Genomic DNA, 20,023 nt, shown 5'->3' with positions numbered 1-20,023 from the left:
CACAACCACTGAGTATAATTTCCCTCTCATCACCAAATTTTTAATCAGTCTCTTAATCCAGGATGGAACAGAATTTTATGTGATAGGCTGCTGTGGTGTCATCAGACAGGCAGGAGAGGTAACTCCTGAGGATCTCCTGCATGGTGTCCTGGGACTGAGATGATTGACTTCCAACAACCACAACCATCTTCCTTCGTGCTAGGTATGACTCCAACCAGTGGAGTGTACAAACAGTACACCAGCAAATAGGGTCAGAGTAGAGAAAAATTGTACAAAAATTAAAGGCCATATATCCGAATGCACACATTCGTAACAAGATAGATGCATAGATGACACAAATATAAATAAATGGGTATGAGTTTGATAACTATTATAGTTGGGAACTAAATATTATGGGGTACTTGACATTTTGGAACAATAGGCAGCAAGGAAAGGGTGTGGGGTGGCTTTAATAAAATATGAGATCAATACAGTGGTGAGAAACGATCTTGGCTCAGAAGATTAAGACATAGAATCAGTTTGGGTCGAAATAAGCAAGACAGTGAAGTCACATGTTGGGAGTAGTGTGTAGGTTCCCTTAATAGCAACTACACTCTAGGACAGAGTATAAATCAATAAGTAATTGGGACTGGTAAGAAAGCTATTACAATAATCACAGGCAACTTAAAACTTCATAGATTTGACAAACCGAATTGATAAAGGTAGTCTTGAGATTGAGTTCATAAAATGCATTTGAGACAGTTTCTTAGAACAATACATTGTGGAATCAACCAGGCTATTTTTGATCTGGTAACATGTACAGAGACAGAATTGAGTCATGATCTCACTGTAAAGGATTCTCCAGGGAAGAATGATCATAACACAGCAGAATTTCACATTCAGTTTGAGGGTGAGAAATGTAGGTTTGAAACTAATGCCATAAACTTAAATAAAGGCAATTGCAAAGTATGAAGACAATATCGGTGAAAGTGGACTGCTAAAATAGATTAAAACATAAGATGGTAAATATGTATTTACAGATATTTAAGGAGGAGAGAGGAGAGAGCAAGAGTTCCAGGGAGACTCAGGGCTGAAAGCGGGGCGAGGACAGAGTGAGAATTCCAGCAGACTCAGGGCTGAAACCGGCGCGAAGACAGAGTTCTCAACATAATTCTCAACAAAGATAAATTCCATTGAGAAAGAAAGGCACTACAAGAGGGATGAATCATCCTTGACTAACTAAAGAGGTTAAAGATAGCTTTGAATTGGAAGATTACTGTTAGGCTGGAGATTAGGAAAATTTTAAAAGCTGGTAAAGGATAGATTAGGAGAGTAACTAGCAAGAAATATAGAAAGAGACAAAAAGAGCTTCTACAAATACATAAAAAGGAAGGGAGCTGAAGTAAATGTTGGTCCCTAAGAGGATGAGACAGGGAATTAATAAAGGGAAACAAGGAAATGGCACAGACTCGGAATGAGTATTTGGTGTCTGTCTTCAAGCTACAAGACAATAAAAGCTTTCCAATAATCAGAGAAAATCAGGGGTAAAAGGGAGGAAGGAACTTTAACCTATCATTATCACTAGACAAGAGGTATGAGGAACACGAATGGAGCTGAAGGCTGACAAGTCCCCTGGGTCTGAGGCCCACATTCTTGGATTTTAAAAGAAGTGGCTACACAGATAGCAAACGCATTTGCTGTAATCTTCCAAAATTGCCTCGATTCTGGAAAGGTCCCACCCGAATCGAAAAAAAACTAGATTGTAATGCCCATGTTCAAGAAAGGATGGAGACAGAGAGGAAACTAAAGGCCAGTTAGCCTAACATTGAGAAAATGTTAGAATCCATTATTAAGGAAGTAGTAGCAGTGACAGTATGAGGTCATCTGGGAGAAAGCTGCTTCTCTTCTCCCTCTGAGTGGCCAAGAAGAATGACGGTCTCATGTCGCGGTTTCCTGTACAGGCCTTCATGGTGATATTCCTAAGTTGATAGGATGGCGTATTGTACCCACTTATCTGCACAAGTGTCTGGCAGGAGTTAACAAATGGCATCCAGCATGAATTAAGCTAAAAGATGACCTCAGCTAAAGTGATGGACAATGGAGAGGTGACACCTTGGGTACCTGTCCTTTGGCCATTGGCCAAATGGACTAGAACAAGTGATTGACATAGGGTAAACAACCGGCCCCTAGAAACAAGGTACATTAATGGGTGCTCGGAGAGAAAGGGGGCACTCTTTGCCTAGCAGATGAAGGTCGGGAAAGAGCTTCCGAACACCTCAGGCAGCTTGAGGAAACAACGAACGGAGAGGGAAGAAAGCTGCTGCAAACAGACAAGAGGTTGGAGTACATCACCTCAAGCAGCCTGCTTATAACATGTGGCTATATATAGTGCCTCACATATCCTCAGGAAAACTCAAGTGTTTCATGCCCAACAATTTACTCAAGGGATAGTCAGTGTTGTGGGGTTTTTTTCAAGTAAATTAGGCAGTCACTTTGCACACAAAATGTCACAAACAGCAAGAGATGCAGAGCCAGTTAACCCTTTTTGGTGGTGTTGTTTCAGGGATGGTTGTCAGTTCAGATACTGGAGCAACTATCCACTTCTCTTTGAAAAATTCTTGGAGATGGTTTAAAATTTAATTTGAAGGAAGCAATCTCAAAATTGCCCTTAAGCCTCAGATTAGAGTGTGTGTTTAAGTTCTAGGGTAAATCCAACAGTCTGAAGCCCCTCTGCTATTACGACATGACGGCCTGCTCAAAATCCTAAATTTTTAAAAACAGTAAAACCCCCTACACTTTGGTCAGTACTAACTGACAAGCCATAGGCATATCAATAACACAGAGAAGGTGAACATGACAGTCGGAGATTATTGTATAGATTGTTTTCTAGTAAAGAGAAACTTTCGTACTAAAGAAGTAATTCTACTGAAGGGAAAGAAATAAAATTTTACCTGTGACCTTGCCAATATTTATTTCTCAATCAACATGGCAAAAAAAAATTGTCACAATACTGTTTGTGGGAATTTGTTGCGTGAAAGTTGGCTGTCATGTTCCCTACAACAGTGACTACACTTTAGAAGCACTTCATTGGATGTAAAGTGCTTTGGGGAGACTTGTGAAAAGCACTTTCTGTGACTACAGAAATCACAAGCCAAAGTTGTGCTCATGTCACACCACCTTCAGCTGATTCTTACTTCTCAAGGCTTAAAATTAAATAGTATTTACGAGGAACAGAAATGTCTCTTAACAGCTAATTGATAGCCCACAACATACTATTCAACTTCACGATTAAGAGTAAGGAAATCTTTAAAAGGAATACTCACGTTTTCCTGAGAGAGGTTACTGATAGATCTAAGGCCCTCATCATGAATGTGATTCTGAAGCTCCTGAATCATGTGAGGTAAACCATTTGAGACAGCTCGAAGCAAAGTATATATATTTGCCATGTCTGCTGGAGGGTGAAAAGGATATAGGGAGAAAAGGGGAAATTGCACATCTTTATTGGCATGTACTTGTTCAATGACCTTACAAGAAGGGTAGTGAGATTTACCAGTCTGCTGTAGACAAAATTTGTTAATTTAAAAGGGTATGATACCATAATGGTTATCTTCCTGGCCATCTAGCAGCTAGGACTAATAATCCAAAAGAATAAGAGTTAAAATCCTACTTGGGCAGTTTGAGAATTTGAACTCACACTTAAAAATCTAAAATTAAAAAACTGGTATCAGTAAAAAAATAGAATGACCATGAAACTGTCAGTTCATCATAAAAACACAAATGGTTCATTAACGTTCTTTAAGGAAGGAAGACCTATGTGGTTGATTGTCCTCTGAAGTAGTCTAGAAATCCACTTGGTGCTGCATAAACACCTTCTCAGGACAATTAGAGATGGGTAAAAAATGCCAGCCTTGCTAATAATGATCCTGAGAATGAAAAAAAGCTTTTAATGGATTTTAATGGACAAATTTCTCTAAAAAGCATATCTATCACTAACTAGATGAATAGGAAAAAAATAATTTTCAACACTATCCAACTGAAACCAACATAAATTATGGTACAAAATATTCAACAGTGCATGGAGAAATTCTGATCCTGACAAATACCCAAATTCTAATGCAAATTGAACAAGTTTGATGGCAGAAATCAGTGCACCAATGGCAGGTCAGCACTGATTTTTAGAGCAAATGGGACTCAAGGTGGAGCTCCCAAGGGCACTGACAGTCCGCCAGCACCTCATCAAGTGACCATTCTTCATGCATAATCTTGAGATTTGTGCTGACAGGTCATTTTATTGATGAACCAAATCCACAAATTCAGATTGCTTAAATATTCTCAACATTGATATGCAATATGTGGTTTTCCAACCATTTTGCAAGACCAACCTCCTTTAACACAAGTTTCAACTAGATTATAATGGCATTATAAAGCTGCAGCTTCTTCCAGATAGTACTTTTAAATTTTGATGTAACTGGCTCAGTCATTTGCACTTAAACATGTAACAAGTACAATATTTCATCACTTCAAGGAAATATTGGTTGAACAAGTCTAGCCAGTAATGAAGTAGATGGCAACTTGACAAAATTCAGAGCTGCATTGTTCACTGGTTCATATAATTAGATCTAGTGGTTCTTGTACATACTGCTGATTTAGAGAGTGTGTCAACTAAGAAGTGCAAAGTGTTAAAAAGATGAAATTTAACTTTTATTAATTTATATGTTGCACAACAACCTGTATTTGTATAGCACCTTTAACATAGTAAAATTACTCAAAGGCTTCACAGGAGCATTATCAAACTAAATTTGACTCAAGAGCCACATAAGGGAATATTAGGACAGGTGACCAAAAGTGTTGTGTTATCGACGTAGGCTTTAAGGAGTGGTTTAAAGGAAGAGCGGGGAGGTGAGGATTAGGGAGTGAATTCTTTCAATAACTGCATTTCATGTACATGTTCTATTCCTGCACCATTTTTTGTAATAAATCCTTGGTATATACCTAGATTGTATCACATCTCTCATTAAGTGCAACAATGTTTGGCCGGTGGCATAGTAGTTATGTTAGGTCTGGATGAATACACTGGGGCTATGTTCCCTCTAATTTTTTCCATCCATGTGCGGAATTTTGTGAATGTGCATCAATATCAAGGTAATGTGCCACCAATAGAAACAAAAACCCTACACATAACATATTTTTAAAATGTTACCAAAGCTTTGGAGGGAGAAGGAGAATATCACCCCCAGCCTTTGACATGGTAATGTGCTTTTATTTTATTCATTCATGGGATGTGGGCTTTGCTGGCTGGGTCAGAATTTATTGCCCATCCCTTGTTGCCCTTAAGAAGATGGTGGTGAGCTGGCTTCTTGAACCGCTGCAGTCCATGTGGTGCAGGTAAACCCACAGTGCTGTTAGGGAGGGAGTTCCAGGATTTTGGCCCAGCGACTGCGAAGGAACGGCGATATATCTCCAAGTCAGGTTGGTGAGCAACTTGGAGAGGAACTTCCAGCTGGTGGTGTTCCCATCGATCTGCTGCCCTTGTCCTTCTAGATGGTAGTGGTTGTGGGTTTGGAAGGTGCTGTCGAAGGAGCCTTGGTGAATTCTTGCAGTGCATCTTGTAGATGGCACACACTGCTACTGCTCTGCGTCAGTGGTGGAGGGAGTGAATGTTTGTGGGTGTGGTGCCAATCAAGCAGGCTGTTTTGTCCTGGATGGTGTCAAGCTTCTTGAGTGCTGTGGGAGCTGCATCCAGGCAAGTAGGGAGTATTCCATCACACTTCTGACTAGTAGTGCCTTGTAGATGGTGGACAGGCTTTGGGGAGCCAGGAGGTGAGTTACTCGTCACACGATTCCTAGCGTCTGACATGCTCTGGTAGCCATAGTATTTATATGGCTAGTCCAGTTCAGTTTCTGGTCAATGATAAACCCCCGGATGTTGATAGTGGGGGTTTCAGTGATGGTAATGCCATTGAATGTCAAGGGGCGAATGTTGGATTCTCTCTTGCTGGAGATGGTCATTGCCCGGTGGCGTAAATGTTACTTGCCAATTGTCAGCCCAAGCCTGGATATTGTTCAGGACTTGCTGCATTTGGTCATGGACTACTTCAGTATCTGAGAGTCACGAATGGTGCTGAACATTGTACAATCATCAGCAAACATCCCTACTTCTGACCTTATGATGGAAGGTAGGTCATTGATGAAGCAGCTGTAGATGATTGGGCCGAAGACACTAACCTTGAGCTGAGATGGCTGTCCTCTAACAACTACAACCATCTTCCTTTGTGCTAACTATGACTCCAACCAGCAGAGCGTTTTCCCCTGGTTCCATTTGACTCCAGTTTTGCTCGGGCTCCTTGATGCCACACTCAGTCAAATGCTGCTTTGGTGTCAAGGGCAGTCATTCTCACCTTACCTCAGGAGTTCAGCTCTTTTGTCCATGTTTGAACCAAGGCTGTAATGAGGTCAGGAGCTGAATGGTCCTGGCGGAACCCAAACTGGACGTCAGTGAGCAAGTTATTGCTAAACAAGTGCCGCTTGATAGCATTGTTGATGACCCCTTTAATTACTTTATTTATGATCAAGAGTAGGCTGACTGTGCAGTAATTGGCCTGGTTGGATTTGTCCTGATTTTTGTGTACAGGGCACAGCTGGGCAATTTTCCCTGTAGCCATTAGATGCCAGTGCTATAGCTGTACTGGAACAGCTTGGCTAGGATTGCAGCAAGTTCTGGAGCACAAGTCTTTGGTACTATTGCCAGAAGGTTGTCAAGGTCCAAATTCCCTAGAAATGCCCTTATGTTTTTAATGTGTTGAATGTCTTTGGGATCAAGCCTCTTTTAATAATTCTATAATACAGCTGCATCAGAATGATTAGGTCAGAGTTATTAACTGGCCCAAAAATCTTCTTGTTATCTCTTAATAACTTACTCTTGCAATGGCCTCCTGCTTGTCACTCCCCGCCTCCAGCTTCCATTTCTCCCACTCCCCCTTCCTTCCTGACCCTCCTACTGGCCGCTTCCTCTCCGACCTTTCTGCTCTCTGCTTCCCTCCCCTGCCAGCCCGTTTGGCATCCCCTCCCTAGCCCTCCCGCTTGCGATCTCCCTCCTCGAACCTCCCTCCCCTCCCCTCTAATGGCTTCCTAACCTCCACTGCACTGAACTTAAACCAGTGGCTATACCTTCAGGCACCTATGGTCCATACTCTCAACTTCTTCCCGGAATGAACAATACAAAAAGAACTGATGCTAGCAACAATAAATCAGAACTATGGATGGTCAATTGGCTTTAGTTGCAAGTCCGAGAGAAGGATTGGTCTTCTGCAGTTGTCTGCACACATTTGCCCATGTTATAGCAAATAGAAACAATAAGCTGCATTTCAATAAAGAAAGACATGTCTGAAAAACAAAGCTCTAAGCTGAGATTTTGGCCGGGGTAAGTTACAGAGATGGGGGTCAGGTCAGGATTGGATTGTTTTTAAAAAACAGAAATTTTAAATTCAGTGCACTGGAGGGCAGGAAGCCACTGGACTTTGACAAAGGCAGGGTTATGGATGAGTGCAGCCTGCTGCAGGACTGAATGGAGGCAGCGAGATTTTGAAAAGTTGGCATTTGTGTTTTTAGAAACACATCGGATAGGAATTGAGCATGGAGGTAACTCAGGCACGGATAAGAGTTCGAGCAATGGTGCGAGTGAGATAAGGCAGAAGCAGGCAATGTTATAGAGATGAAAGTAAGTGGCCTTGGTGAAGGATAGGATCTACAGATTCAAGCTTGGTGTCAGACGACTCCAAAGCACTGCCTGGTTTTGCTTGGACAAGCAGTTGAAGAGAGCAATAATAGAGGCAAAACTATGATTTTTGGTGCCAGCAGAATAATGCGCACTCTGTTTTCCCAACACTCAACTGGAGAAAGTTCTGACTCATCTACAGCTTGATATCAGATTTGTTTTCCCATATAGTCATGGCTGCGAGCATCACAAGCAAGGTCAATATTTATTGGCCATCCCTAATAGACAGAAATATAGAGACAGTTGTAGAATGAAGTGTGGTGATGGAAAGCTAAAACTTGATGTAGTCAACATATATATAAAAATTAACCCCATGACCCCAGTTTTGGATGATGTCACAGGGGAATCAAGTGTAACTAAGGGAGGAGAACAGAGTGTAACTTGGGATATTCCAGATGTCACTACCTGGATGAGAAGTCATTGCTAGAGATACACTGGGATAAATAAGAGTGAAATCAAGTGAAAGCAGTTATTGGGTGCGAGTAAATGAAACAGCTGACTGTATCTCATATAGAGGGATAATGTATCACCCAAACTATCACAGAGGGCATCCTTTATAACCGAGTAACACAGAATGGATTTAAAGAGGTGCTTCTGGGAGACAAAAGACCAGAGCACAAGGTACAATTTGTTCAAGTGTCTTAGACTGGAAAGTAGGGTTGGATGTCAGCCAAGGTTCAATTTTTAACTCTTCTTTCCAATTTTGTACAGGTCAACAACAATTATTTTATACATAATGAATTAGAAACTGACCATATTTCTCACCTTCTCTCCTTTCTTGTTTAATGATATTCTGGCATTCCCCATGAAGAAATTGCAGGTGGTCTGCTACCATTCGTTGCTGGCATTCATGAATCACTTTGGCATATGAGCTTGGATGTAAGTATTTCCGACATCGAACTTCTTCATCTTTTAATCTTGCTAAAACCTACAGCAACAGGAGTACACTGAACATTCTAATCTTTGAGTTGAAGATCCAAATGACCATCAATGAAAGCTGTTTAATTTCAGTACAACTTTACAACATACCTTTTCCATATACTGTGAGCAGTTTGACTCCTGAAGTAAATTTGAAGCTTCTTGCTTGTAATACTCTCCTGTTTCAGTTAGAAATGAACCTTCAAAGAGATCCTGATAAAACTGAAGTTGGAAGAACAATTACTAAGAAAGGAAGGATGGCTACAATACCTCAAAATAACAAGGGTTAAACATTTAAAAGCATGAAGCTGAATGAAGCCATAAATGTAATTTTAAATGCGTTATCATCTACCATTGATTTTGTTTTAACTTAGGTATAGGTAACACTACTGAAAGGGAGAGAGATAGAGAGAGGGAGAGAAAGACTACAACATGCAAGTAATCATAAAAGGATCAAGTTTAAACTCTTTCCAATTTCAGCGAATAACCAAGTACATTATACATTTCTATAAGTTAAATAGCTGAATATCTCTGAGTCACAGTGACTGATTCAAAAGCAGAGGAAAGCTGCTCATTACACAAGCACTGGAGAGCTGCCAATTAGATAATTCTTAAAGTGGTAGGAGATCTTGACATAATGTGATAAAAGCTGCAGCAAAAATTGGCCTGGTCGTACTAGATCATTCTTCAGAATTCCAAGACTCAATTGATCTACAAAAACGTTAACCTTTACATTTTTTTGGGTTTTCAGCAGGGAAACATGAACAGAAAGCTTGGAAAGGAATGCAAGTCAAGTGGTTAAATTGCAATGTTATCATTGAACAAACTTTGAGGAAAAAAAACGGAAGAGAAGTTGAAATAAAACCGAGAATGTAGAAAAATAAGAGTATCCAGTTTGAGCAGTATGTTGCTTATTTTTAGATTGTATTTGTAAGTGTACATTTTAGCAACAGATGAATAATATTACATATAATAGTTATTCCTGATGTTCAAGTAGCTTTGTGCATATTACATTGATGAGCAAGAATGGAAGGATTCCTATTAGCATAGCCCTCTTTTTCCTTTTCCTTAAATGCATCTATATTATTTGCCTAATCATTCCCTTTGGTACTGAGCTCCACATTCTAACTAATCTCAGGGTGAAGAAGTTTCTTCGTAATTTCCCATTTGATTTCTTTATTTTAATTCTTTCACAGGATGTGGGTGCTGCTGGCTAGGCCAGAGACTGCCCATGCGAAGGTGGCAAGTAACCTTCTTGAGCCGCTGCAGTCCATTAGTGCAGGTACACCCATAGTGTAATAGTGTTTTCTTGCTGAATATCTTAAAGGTAGAAGGGACAAAGAGCAGTATAAGGAAAACCACCTCTCTCTTTAAGAATTTAGATAAACAGGAAAGATGATGCAATAAAAACGTAAATTAAATGTAAATACATGAACATATTTGTTTCAGATTCACAGTGCGTGAACTGAAAGAGCTAGCTTGGAAATGTAACAGATATCAGGCCGTATCTACCAACTATGCCAATGATTCTCATGCCAGTGTCTCAAAGTGCAGTGAATGCCTCACAAACTTTCAGTTTCATCAGCAACATAAAAATCACATGTACACTTTGAACAGACAGATGTTGTACGGCTTTGGTAATGTATGTTGAGTTGCCATCAAAAATCACTAACAGTTCCTTTTACTTTGCTTAAACTAAATGCACATTTCCAACAACCTTCATGAACACAAAAGACAAAAACATATTCCTTGTTATCAACATATGATTCCATAATTTTCTTACCTTAAGAGGGAACTTTTTTTTGTACTGTTCAACATGAACAAAGGAGTTGATAACCCCATGGATTACTTTTTGATTTGGGTTTTCTCCACAACGATCACTACATTGCAAAGGAATGAAAGAAATCTTGTTGAAAAATGTATCAAGTTGATTTTTAAATTTATTTAGCTTTAATTTACGTATTTCATTTTGAGAACCCGTTTGCTTAAGGCACACCTGTGGTTAACCTTCAAAGGTTAATGCAACCTCAAATGTAAAATATTCATGAAGTAGTTAGCTGATATTAGCTTGGTATCACTCCCACTTCTTAAAAAATTCATTCATGGGATGTGGGCTTCGCTGGCTGGGCCAGCATTTGTTGTCCATCCCTAATTGCCCTTGAGAAGATGGTGGTGAGCTGCCTTCTTGAACCACTGCAGTCCATGTGGTGTGGGTACACCGCAGTGCTGTAAAGGAGGAAGTTCCAGGATTTTGACCCAGTGACAGTGAAGGAACGGCGATATATTTCCAAGCCAGGATGGTGAATGACTTGGAGGGGAACTTCCAGGTGGTGGCATTCCCACGTGTCTGCTGCCCTTGTCCTTCTAGGTGGTAGTGATTGTGGGTTTGGAAGATGCTGTCTAAGGAACATTGGTGAGCTCCTGCAGTGCATCTTGTCGATGGTGCACACTGCTGCCACTGTGCATAGGTGATGGAGGGAGTGAATGTTTGTGGGTGTGGTGTCAATCAAGTGGGCTGCTTTGTTCTGAATGGTGTCAAGTTTCTTGAGTATTTTTGGAGCTCCTGACTTGTGCCTTGTAGATGGTGAACAGCCTTTGGGGAAATCAGGAGGTGAGTTACTTGCCGCAGGATTCCTAGCCTCTGACCTGCTCTTGTAGCCACAGTATTTATCTGCTGAAGCAGTTCAGTTTCTGGTCACTGGTAACCCCTAGGATGTTGATACTGGGGGATTCAGTGATGGTGATGCCACTGAATATCAAGGGGCTATGGTTAGATTCTCTCTTGTTGGAGATGGTCATTGCCTGGCACTTGTGTGGCACGAATGTTACTTGCTACTTGGTCAGCTGAAGCCTGGATATTGTCCAGGTCTTGCTGCTTTTGGATATGGGCTGCTTCAGTATCTGAGGAGTCATGAATGGTGCTGAACATTGTGCAAGGAACATCCCCACTTCTAACCTTATGATGGAGTAAAGGTCATTGATGAAGCAGCTGAAGAAGGTTGGGCCTAGGACACTACCCTGAGGAACTCCTGCAGTGATGTCCTGGAACTGGGGCAACAACAACCATCTTCCTTTGTGCTAGGTATGATTCCAACCAGTGGCGAGTTCTCCCCCGATGATTCCCATTCACTCTAGTTTTGGGATGGCTCCTTGATGCCACACTCAAGTCAAATGCTGCCTTGATGTCAAGGGCAGTCACTCTCTCTTTATCTTTGGAGTTCAGCCTTTTTGCATTGTATGAGAAGTGCTTCAGGATGTTTCAAAATGACATGGTAGAAATATTTACATAGCATCTTATTTATTTTTGCTATGTTACCTCAAGAAATATTTTCTCAAATATTCCCACTTACAGAATTTCAGTTTCGATGTGAATCACAGGTTGCCTTTTTCCAGTCTCCAGCTCATATTGGTTTCATTTTAGATCATTCTGATTCACTAAACTGCATTCCTCAAGTTGTGAATGGTTGCCAATAGACTGAGGAGTTTAGATTTCTACTTAGAATTAACCCTAGGCATGAATGATGAAAGAATAGTGCTCTTCCTCCCACTTTGGCCAAATCAATTTTTTCCTCCTGGAGAAGAGTAATCCAGATTCCCCTCCTGAATGATGAGTATCCACTTCCAATTGTATACACTATGTATGGGTAAGTAATGGCTTTCTTTTTCATCTCTGCAAGGTCAAGACTACTTAGCTTCACCATGGCCTCCAAGGCTTCCTTTGCACCAGTCATGGCCTAGATCACTCTCATATTTTCCGTTCAGCCGTAATCAGCCGAATCCCCTGTCTGAAACCCACCATAATGCTCGCAACCCTCATCTACAAAACTATCTTTCCTTCAAAATAATCACTGACATCACAAATGCTTTTCTTTAAATGGTTCAGTAATGCTTCTGCCTTCACTGCTTCTTCATGACTAGCCCTCATGGCTTCATCACTAGTTGCCCTAACACAGACAATACATCTCCTGTATTGGCTGCTCCTCTTGGCTCAGCGCAGTAGCAACAAGGATATGCTGAAGTCCCATCCCTCTTGCCTTTGTAGCATTGCATATACACATGGGGTCAACTTAGACACGTATACAACAAAATGTTCCATCCCTCTGGCACTACCTTTGACTCCATGACTAACATTGTGCTGTCAGACCGCATGTCAAGGTTCAGATCAGGCATAATTTTCTCCAACTTAACACTGACAAGCTCCATACAGTTGCTCCCAACTCCATCTCCCTTTCAGCTGCTCACTTAGGCTACCCAGTTACAGACATGAAATATTAACTCTGTTTGCTTCTCCACAAATGGTGCTAGACCTGCTGAGTATTTCCAGCATCGTGTGTTTTTATTTCTGACGGTGCACAATCCTCGCGTCCTGAATTTCAAACACAATGTTTAAGACATCAACAAGATCAATTATTTCCTGAAGTCCTCATTCACACCTTTGCTACTTTCAAACTTGACATATCCTGCACTCTTCTTGCCAGCATAAAGTCGAAGGTATTCAAAACTCCACTACCCACATCTTATGCTGCATTGCCACCTGCATTCACTGAGCTTCAATGATTCCCGAACCTTGAAAAGAACTAAAAATTATCAACATTCTCTGCATATCCCTCCCGCAACAATGTCCCACTCTATTTCTGCAACCTCCTGTAGCTCTACTTTCTAACCTACTAGCAATGGCCTCAAAAGCAAATCATTGTGGATGCTGGTTTGAAATAAAGGCAGAAAAATTCTAAAATCCTCAAAGTACTCAGCAGGTCTGGTGCATTGGCGGACAGAAAAACAAACTTAACGTTTCAGATTGGTGACCCTTCGTCAGAAGTGAGAGTAGTGCTGTAACAGTTCAGATCATAACCTCTTCATTTTGGATGCCAGCTGATGGTGGTGATTCTGCTTTCCCATTTACTTCACCTCTTTTGTTCCTCTACTTGTTCCATTGCCACTTATGTTTGCTTTCATCATCACCCCATTTGTCATTTAAGCCTCCTGCCTTCGATCCTATCACAGAATTTCCCGTTTGTTCTTCCTTTCTCCCCCCCCACCCACACACCCACACACACACACACACACAACCACCTTGACCAGCTTAAAAACTGCATCTCCAAATAGTCGTGGATCTGGCCAAAGATCACAAACGGGAACATCTGCAAACCGGCTGAAACATTTCCCTACGTTACAACAGTGGCTGATTTTTTTTGTTATAAATGTACTTCATTGGCTACAAAATGTATTGGGACATCCTGAGGTTGTGAAAGGTGTTACATTAAGTGCAAATAAGTTGACTTGTCTTGGTTCAAATCTTCAGAGCACTTCCTACTATGTCAGTGTGAAATATTATACTATCCATACCAAATTTCCAGATTTTGTACTAACTAGGTCAGATTACAGGCAATTTCATTACAGGCACATAGCAGTAGAACCGAGACTGACTCTATTCCAACTATTATTCCCTGTAATATCCATATAGCCAATAGAAAAAGGCAATAGATGTCCCACTAGTCTGGCTGCATTCTAGTTTTATGATTTAAGCATTCTCCATTTTTCTACTTTCATTTGAAGCTGTCAAATCCATTAATTGCAGAATAGATTTTTAAAGAGTCATGGCAACAAAGCTACTGTCTTGTTACCATGCTAGAAAAGTCTTAAAAATCATAGAATTTGAACTTGAAAGTAAAAAGATTGAAATGGAACTTATGTATCAAAAGAACCATTCGGGTTAATAGGTGATTAGCATTTCTGAGCAAGAGAAAATGTTTACTTTAAGTAGAAACCCACTCACTTTTTTATTTCACGGAGAAGCATTCGGATAAGGATGGTCTGTAACGGTTCAATCATCAGTTTCTTCCACATGTCAAGAGCTAGCTAGAAACATATAATTTTTGATTGACAAAGCTGAAATACAGCAAATTTCCAAATATAAAGCCAAGCAAAAAGAGAAAGAGAGGAGAAGAGAGTGGGAGGGGAGGAGAGAGCGAGCGAGAGTGAGCGAGCGAGCGAGAGAGCGAGCAAGCGAGAGAGCGAGAGAGACAGCGAGCGAGCGAGAGAGACAGCGAGCGAGCGAGAGAGACAGCGAGCGAGACAGCGAGCGAGAGAGAGAGTGAGCGAGCGACAGCGCGAGCGAGCGACAGCGCGAGCGAGAGACAGCGCGAGCGAGAGACAGCGCGAGCGAGAGACAGCGCGAGCGAGAGACAGCGCGAGCGAGAGACAGCGCGAGCGAGAGACAGCGCGAGCGAGAGACAGCGCGAGCGAGAGACAGCGCGAGCGAGAGACAGCGCGAGCGGGAGCACGAGCGGGAGCACGAGCGGGAGCACGAGCGGGAGCACGAGCGGGAGCACGAGCGGGAGCACGAGCGGGAGGGGACGGGAGAAAGAGAGAGAGCGGGAGGGGGGGAGAGAGAGAGAGAGAAAGAGAGGAACTACAATATTTAATAATGGAAAACCAATATGTTCAAGCACTCGAACTAATCATTAATATACAGTACAATCTGATTTCATTTGTATTGTTCCAGCATCTCTTCAACTTGCTTCTGAAAATGCAGTTCCCTTTTGCATAGAAATCCTAGCAGCTTTTGCCTGGAAGTCATGGAAGTGACTGACATAAAAAGATTCCACACAGAGAAAAGAAACATTCAGATGGAATAACTGTCAAAGGACACAACTTTCTCTTGCCTGAAAACTGCAAGGCACTGATGACAGAAGAATATCAAGGCTGCAGCCAGAAAGCAGTTATTTATAGTGTACAATGCGCAAGGGAGAGAAAGAGAGAAATCAAAACAATGACCATTTCATTTTTTAAGGACCAAGTGGGTAAAACATTTCAAGTAGAGGAACATACAGGACTATAGGTTTCGTTCTGAATTGCTTGAAAAAGAAACAAATCAACGATGACACAATGGGTTAGAGAACTTCTTTCTACCACAAACTTACTGGCTCTAAGGAGACTCACATGCATTCCTTTAAGTCTGAGAATCTGACATTTTAAGAGGCTGTGACTTACACGTTGAATAATACCCTATTAACCACCCAATATATCTGGATGAATGTTCTTGTAGCTTGAAACTGCAAAGAAATTATGTAATCAGGAGTTAAAAATGTAGTATTACACGGAAGAGAACACTCATTAGCCTGTCAACTGCATAATTTCAGTTAATGTTCCAGCACAGGTTTCAAGCTTACTGATCACGCTAATGCCATGATTCAAAATATTTTCAAGGATTTTTTTTCTGGCAGAGCTTACCTCTCCTATCTCCATCAGTGGTTCAATAACATCCACTCCACCATACCCATACTGAAGATCAGCTTCTGTCAATTTGTTCTTCTTGATGAACTGTGTGTTGAGATATCTGGGAGAACAGCAGATTTTAAAAATGTCAAGCGCTTCTATGGGTGTTAATACACATATTTACGTAAAAAGTACAAGATGACAAATATACATTTGGTCATGACAACACTATCAGCTGGGTTAAATCTTGTACATTTACAGTTCTAAGCCTGTAACCAACTATTCAGTGATCCCTAAAATGCAAACCAAGGAACTTTTAACTTTATTCTGGTGAACTTGCTGATAAGAAAAATTAAGAAATATTGATGCTTACAATGCTGCTGTGCTCTGTGCTGGAGCACCACAAAGTAAGAGGTTCTGTCAATTATTTGGTTCAGTTCCTGATCAGAGTACAAATATGTAGGGAAACATCCCACCAATTAGCCGAAGGAGTAGGAGCAGTTTTAAATTGGGCAACGATGATGTTAACTTGAGACAAAATTTGTTGCCCATGCAAATTTGTTACCCTCAGCTTCCACGGTTATGCAACTATATATGGCATATGAATTTCAGTAACAAGTGTGATGCCAGGTATATTGGCTGTTTGTCCCAATGACTGGTGAATCGTATCAAACAGCATGTCCCTTTGGCTGCTCGCAACAGGCAAAGTATTGACTGTAACCAACCAGCTCGTACTTGCAAAACTCAAAATATAGTGTCCAACATTAGAAGTGAATTCATGATTGGACAACAATTGCTTAACGATCCTGATTGTGCAGAGAACTATACTGAAAACCAATTGAAGATTGTCAGGCTTGTCGTGCGGCTCGCTCAGGCATGTTAGAAGCCACATAAATTCACACACATGGCCCTGTCCTTTGCAGACGGAAGGAACATGACCACACATTGTGACTTTTTCAACTAAACAAAAGCTTGGGGAACAGTCACTCTCTGATTCATTCCCCAGGGCAGTGCCTTGACCAAGACACCTGCCTGGCCCTTGTGGACAAGGCACCTTGTCCACCTGTCTGGTTTGAATTTGAACAAAGCTGGGCAGTTAACTGTGACATGCTGCATTCTCCATGGCAACGCCTCCACCAGAGTCCACTTGCCAACCAATCAGCACTTTCTTCTCATGCAGTATAAATTGTTGTTCCCCTTTACTTTTGATAATTTCTTGCACTCTTGATGAGTGCAAGATGGAAAACTTTGATAGCATGCTGTTTTTTTTCAGTTTCCCAAGTTCTGTACCACCAAACAACTTTAAAATAAATTTATTCTTTCACAAGATGTGACCTTCACCTAGGCCAGCATTTATTGCCCATCCCTAAATGATCTTGAGAAGGGGGCAGTGAGCTGCCTTCTTGAACTGCTGCAATCCCTGCAGTGTAGGTATATCAAAAGTGCTGTTGCGGCGGGGGTGGGTTCCGGGACTTTGACCCAGCAACAGTGAAGGAACAGCAATAGAGTTCCAAATCAGGATGGTATGTGGTTTGGAGGGGAACTTGCAGGTGGTGGTGTACCCATGCATCTGCTGACCTTGTCCTTCTAGGTGGTAGAGGTCACGGGTTGAAGGATGTGATAACTGGGCACTTAAAAGTAAGGATCTGATTGGGAAGAGTCAACATGGATTTATGAAAAGGGTATCATGTTTGACAAACCTTTTGGAGTTTTTTTGAGAATGGTATTAGCAGAATAGATAAGGGGGAAACCAGTGGATGTGATGTATTTGGAATTTCAGAAGGCTTTCGCCAAGGTCCCACACAAGAGTTTAGCAAACAAAATTTGAGCACACGGAGGTAACATATTGGCATGGAATTAAAAATTGATTAAGTGGCTGAAAACAGAGTGGGAATAAACAGTTCATTCTCATGTTGGCAGGCTCTGACTAGTGGGGTACCACAAGGATCAGTTTTTGGGCCCCTGCCATTCATAATCTATATCAATTATTTGGATGTGGGGACCAAATGAAATATTTCCAAATGTGCAGAATACAGGTGGCAAGGGTGTGTTGTGAGGACAATGCAAAGAAACTTCAAGGGGATTTGGACAGGCTTAGTGATCGGGCAAGAAAATGGCACATGGAATATAATGTGGATAAGTGTGAGGTTATCCATTTGGTATGAGGAACAGAGATGCAGAGTATTTCTAAATAGTGAGATATTGTGAAGTGCTAATGTTCCAAAGGGACCTGGTGTACGTGTTCAAATGTCACTGAAAGCTAACATGCAAGTGCAGCAAGCAATTAGGAAGGCAAATACTATGTTGGTCTTCTCAAGTACAGCAGTGATATCTTGCTTCACTTGTATAGAATCTTGGTTAGACCATACCAGGAAGAATGTGTACAGTTTTGGTCCCCTTACCTAAGGAATTAAATACCTGCCATAGAGGGAATGCAGCAGAGGTTCACCAGACTAATTCCAGGGATGGCAGGGCTGTCCTACGAGGAGAGATTGCGGAGATTGGGCCCATCTTCTCGAATTTAGAAGAATGAGAGGTGATCTCTTGAAGCGTACAAAATTCTTGCAGGGTTCGACAGGGTACATTCAGGATGTTTCCCCTGGCTGGGAGGTCTAGAACCAGGGGACACAGTGAGGTTACATTTGCCACCTTCCAGTCTGCAGGAACTGTTCCAGAATCTATAGAATTGTGGAAGATAATCACCAATGCAGCCACTATCTCTACAGCCACCTATTTCAAAACTCTGGGATGTAGATCATCAGGTCCAGGGAGTTTTATCAACTTTCATACCCATTAATTTCTCCCGTACTACTTTTATACTAATACTAATTTCTTTCAGGTCCTCAATCTCGCTAGTCCCTTGGTTCTCTGCTATTTCATGGAGGTTTTTTATATCTTCCTCTGTGAAGACAGACACAAGGTATTTGTTTAGTTTCTCTGCCATTGGCCTATGTTCTGTTATAAATTCTCCTGTCTCTGACTGTAATGGGTGCATATTTGTCTTTGCTAATATTTTCCTTTTTACATACCTATAGAAGCTTTTAGAGTCCATTTTTTATTTGAGTGTTTGATTTCATATTCTGTTTTCTCTTTATTTCTTGGTCCTCCTTTACTAAATTCTAAAATGCTTCCAATCCTTAGTCTTACTACATTTTTTGGGCAGCTTTTTAAGTCCCTTTCTTTGATCTCATACAATCCTTAACTTCTCTTGTTGGCCATGGTTGGATCACTTTTTGCGCGGGGGTTTTGTGCCTTAAAGGGATGTAAATTTGCTGCAAACCATGTATTAACTCTTTAAATGCTAGCCATTGCCTGTCATACCTTTTAATGAGGGACACAGTCTCAGAATAAGGGGCAGGCCATTTAGGATTGAGATGAGGAGGAATTGCTTCACTCAAAGGGTAGTGAATCTTTGTAACTCTTTACCCCAGAGGGCTGTGGAAGCTCAATCATTGAGTATGTTCAAAACAGAGATCATTAGATTTCTAGATACGAATGAGATCAAGGGATATTTGGATAGCATAGGAAAATAGCATTGAGGCAGACGATCAGGCATGATCTAGTTGAATGGCGAAGCAGGCTCGAGGTGTAGAACGGCCTTTTCCGGCTCCTAACGTTTGGAAGGTGCTGTCAAAGGAGCTTTTGATAGTTGCTGCAGTGCATGTTGTAGATGGTACTCACTGCTGTCACTGTGCATCAGTGGGGAGGATGTGATTGTTTAAGGTGATGGATGGGGTGTCAATCAAGCAGGCTGCTTTGTCCTGGATGGTATCCAGTTTCTTGAATATTGTTGGAGCTGCACCCATCCAGGCAAGCGGAGAATATTCCGTCACACTCCTAACTTGTGCCTTGTAGACTGTGGACAGGTTTTGGGGAGTCAGGAGGTGAGTCACCACAGAATCCCTAGCCTCTGGCTTGCTCTTGAAGCCACAGTGTTTATCTGGCTGAAGCAGTTCAGTTTCTGGTCAATGGTTACTCAGAGGATGGGACTGAGCAATGGTAATACCACTGAACATCAAGGACAGATGGTTATAATTTCTCTTGTTGGAGATGGTCATTACCTGGCAGTTGTGTGACACGAATGGTATTTGCCACTTATCAGTAACATTCGTGCCACACAAGTATGCCACAGAA

General features: G+C 41.4%; 1 protein-coding gene across 4 annotated transcripts in view; it reads right to left on the bottom strand.

The window, feature by feature from the left end:
- cul2 (cullin 2) overlaps positions 1-20,023 on the bottom strand; it is a 77,164-nt gene that overhangs the window by 33,065 nt on the left and 24,076 nt on the right. For 2 of the 4 annotated variants that reach the window (XM_041183878.1, XM_041183877.1), the window contains exons 5-10: positions 15,905-16,010; positions 14,448-14,530; positions 10,455-10,551; positions 8,783-8,893; positions 8,507-8,681; positions 3,303-3,427 (exon numbers count right to left, since the gene is read on the bottom strand). In XM_041183878.1, the coding sequence (XP_041039812.1) occupies positions 3,303-3,427; positions 8,507-8,681; positions 8,783-8,893; positions 10,455-10,551; positions 14,448-14,530; positions 15,905-16,010 (697 nt within the window). Of the gene's footprint in view, positions 1-3,302; positions 3,431-8,506; positions 8,682-8,782; positions 8,894-10,454; positions 10,552-14,447; positions 14,531-15,904; positions 16,011-20,023 lie in introns of all 4 variants that reach the window. The other 2 variants (XM_041183880.1, XM_041183879.1) reach the window with 2 other exon arrangements.

This window comes from Carcharodon carcharias, chromosome 3 (assembly GCF_017639515.1).
Source record: "Carcharodon carcharias isolate sCarCar2 chromosome 3, sCarCar2.pri, whole genome shotgun sequence".
Taxonomy (NCBI): Eukaryota; Metazoa; Chordata; class Chondrichthyes; order Lamniformes; family Lamnidae; genus Carcharodon; species Carcharodon carcharias.
This window is presented reverse-complemented; position numbering and strand designations above follow the sequence as displayed.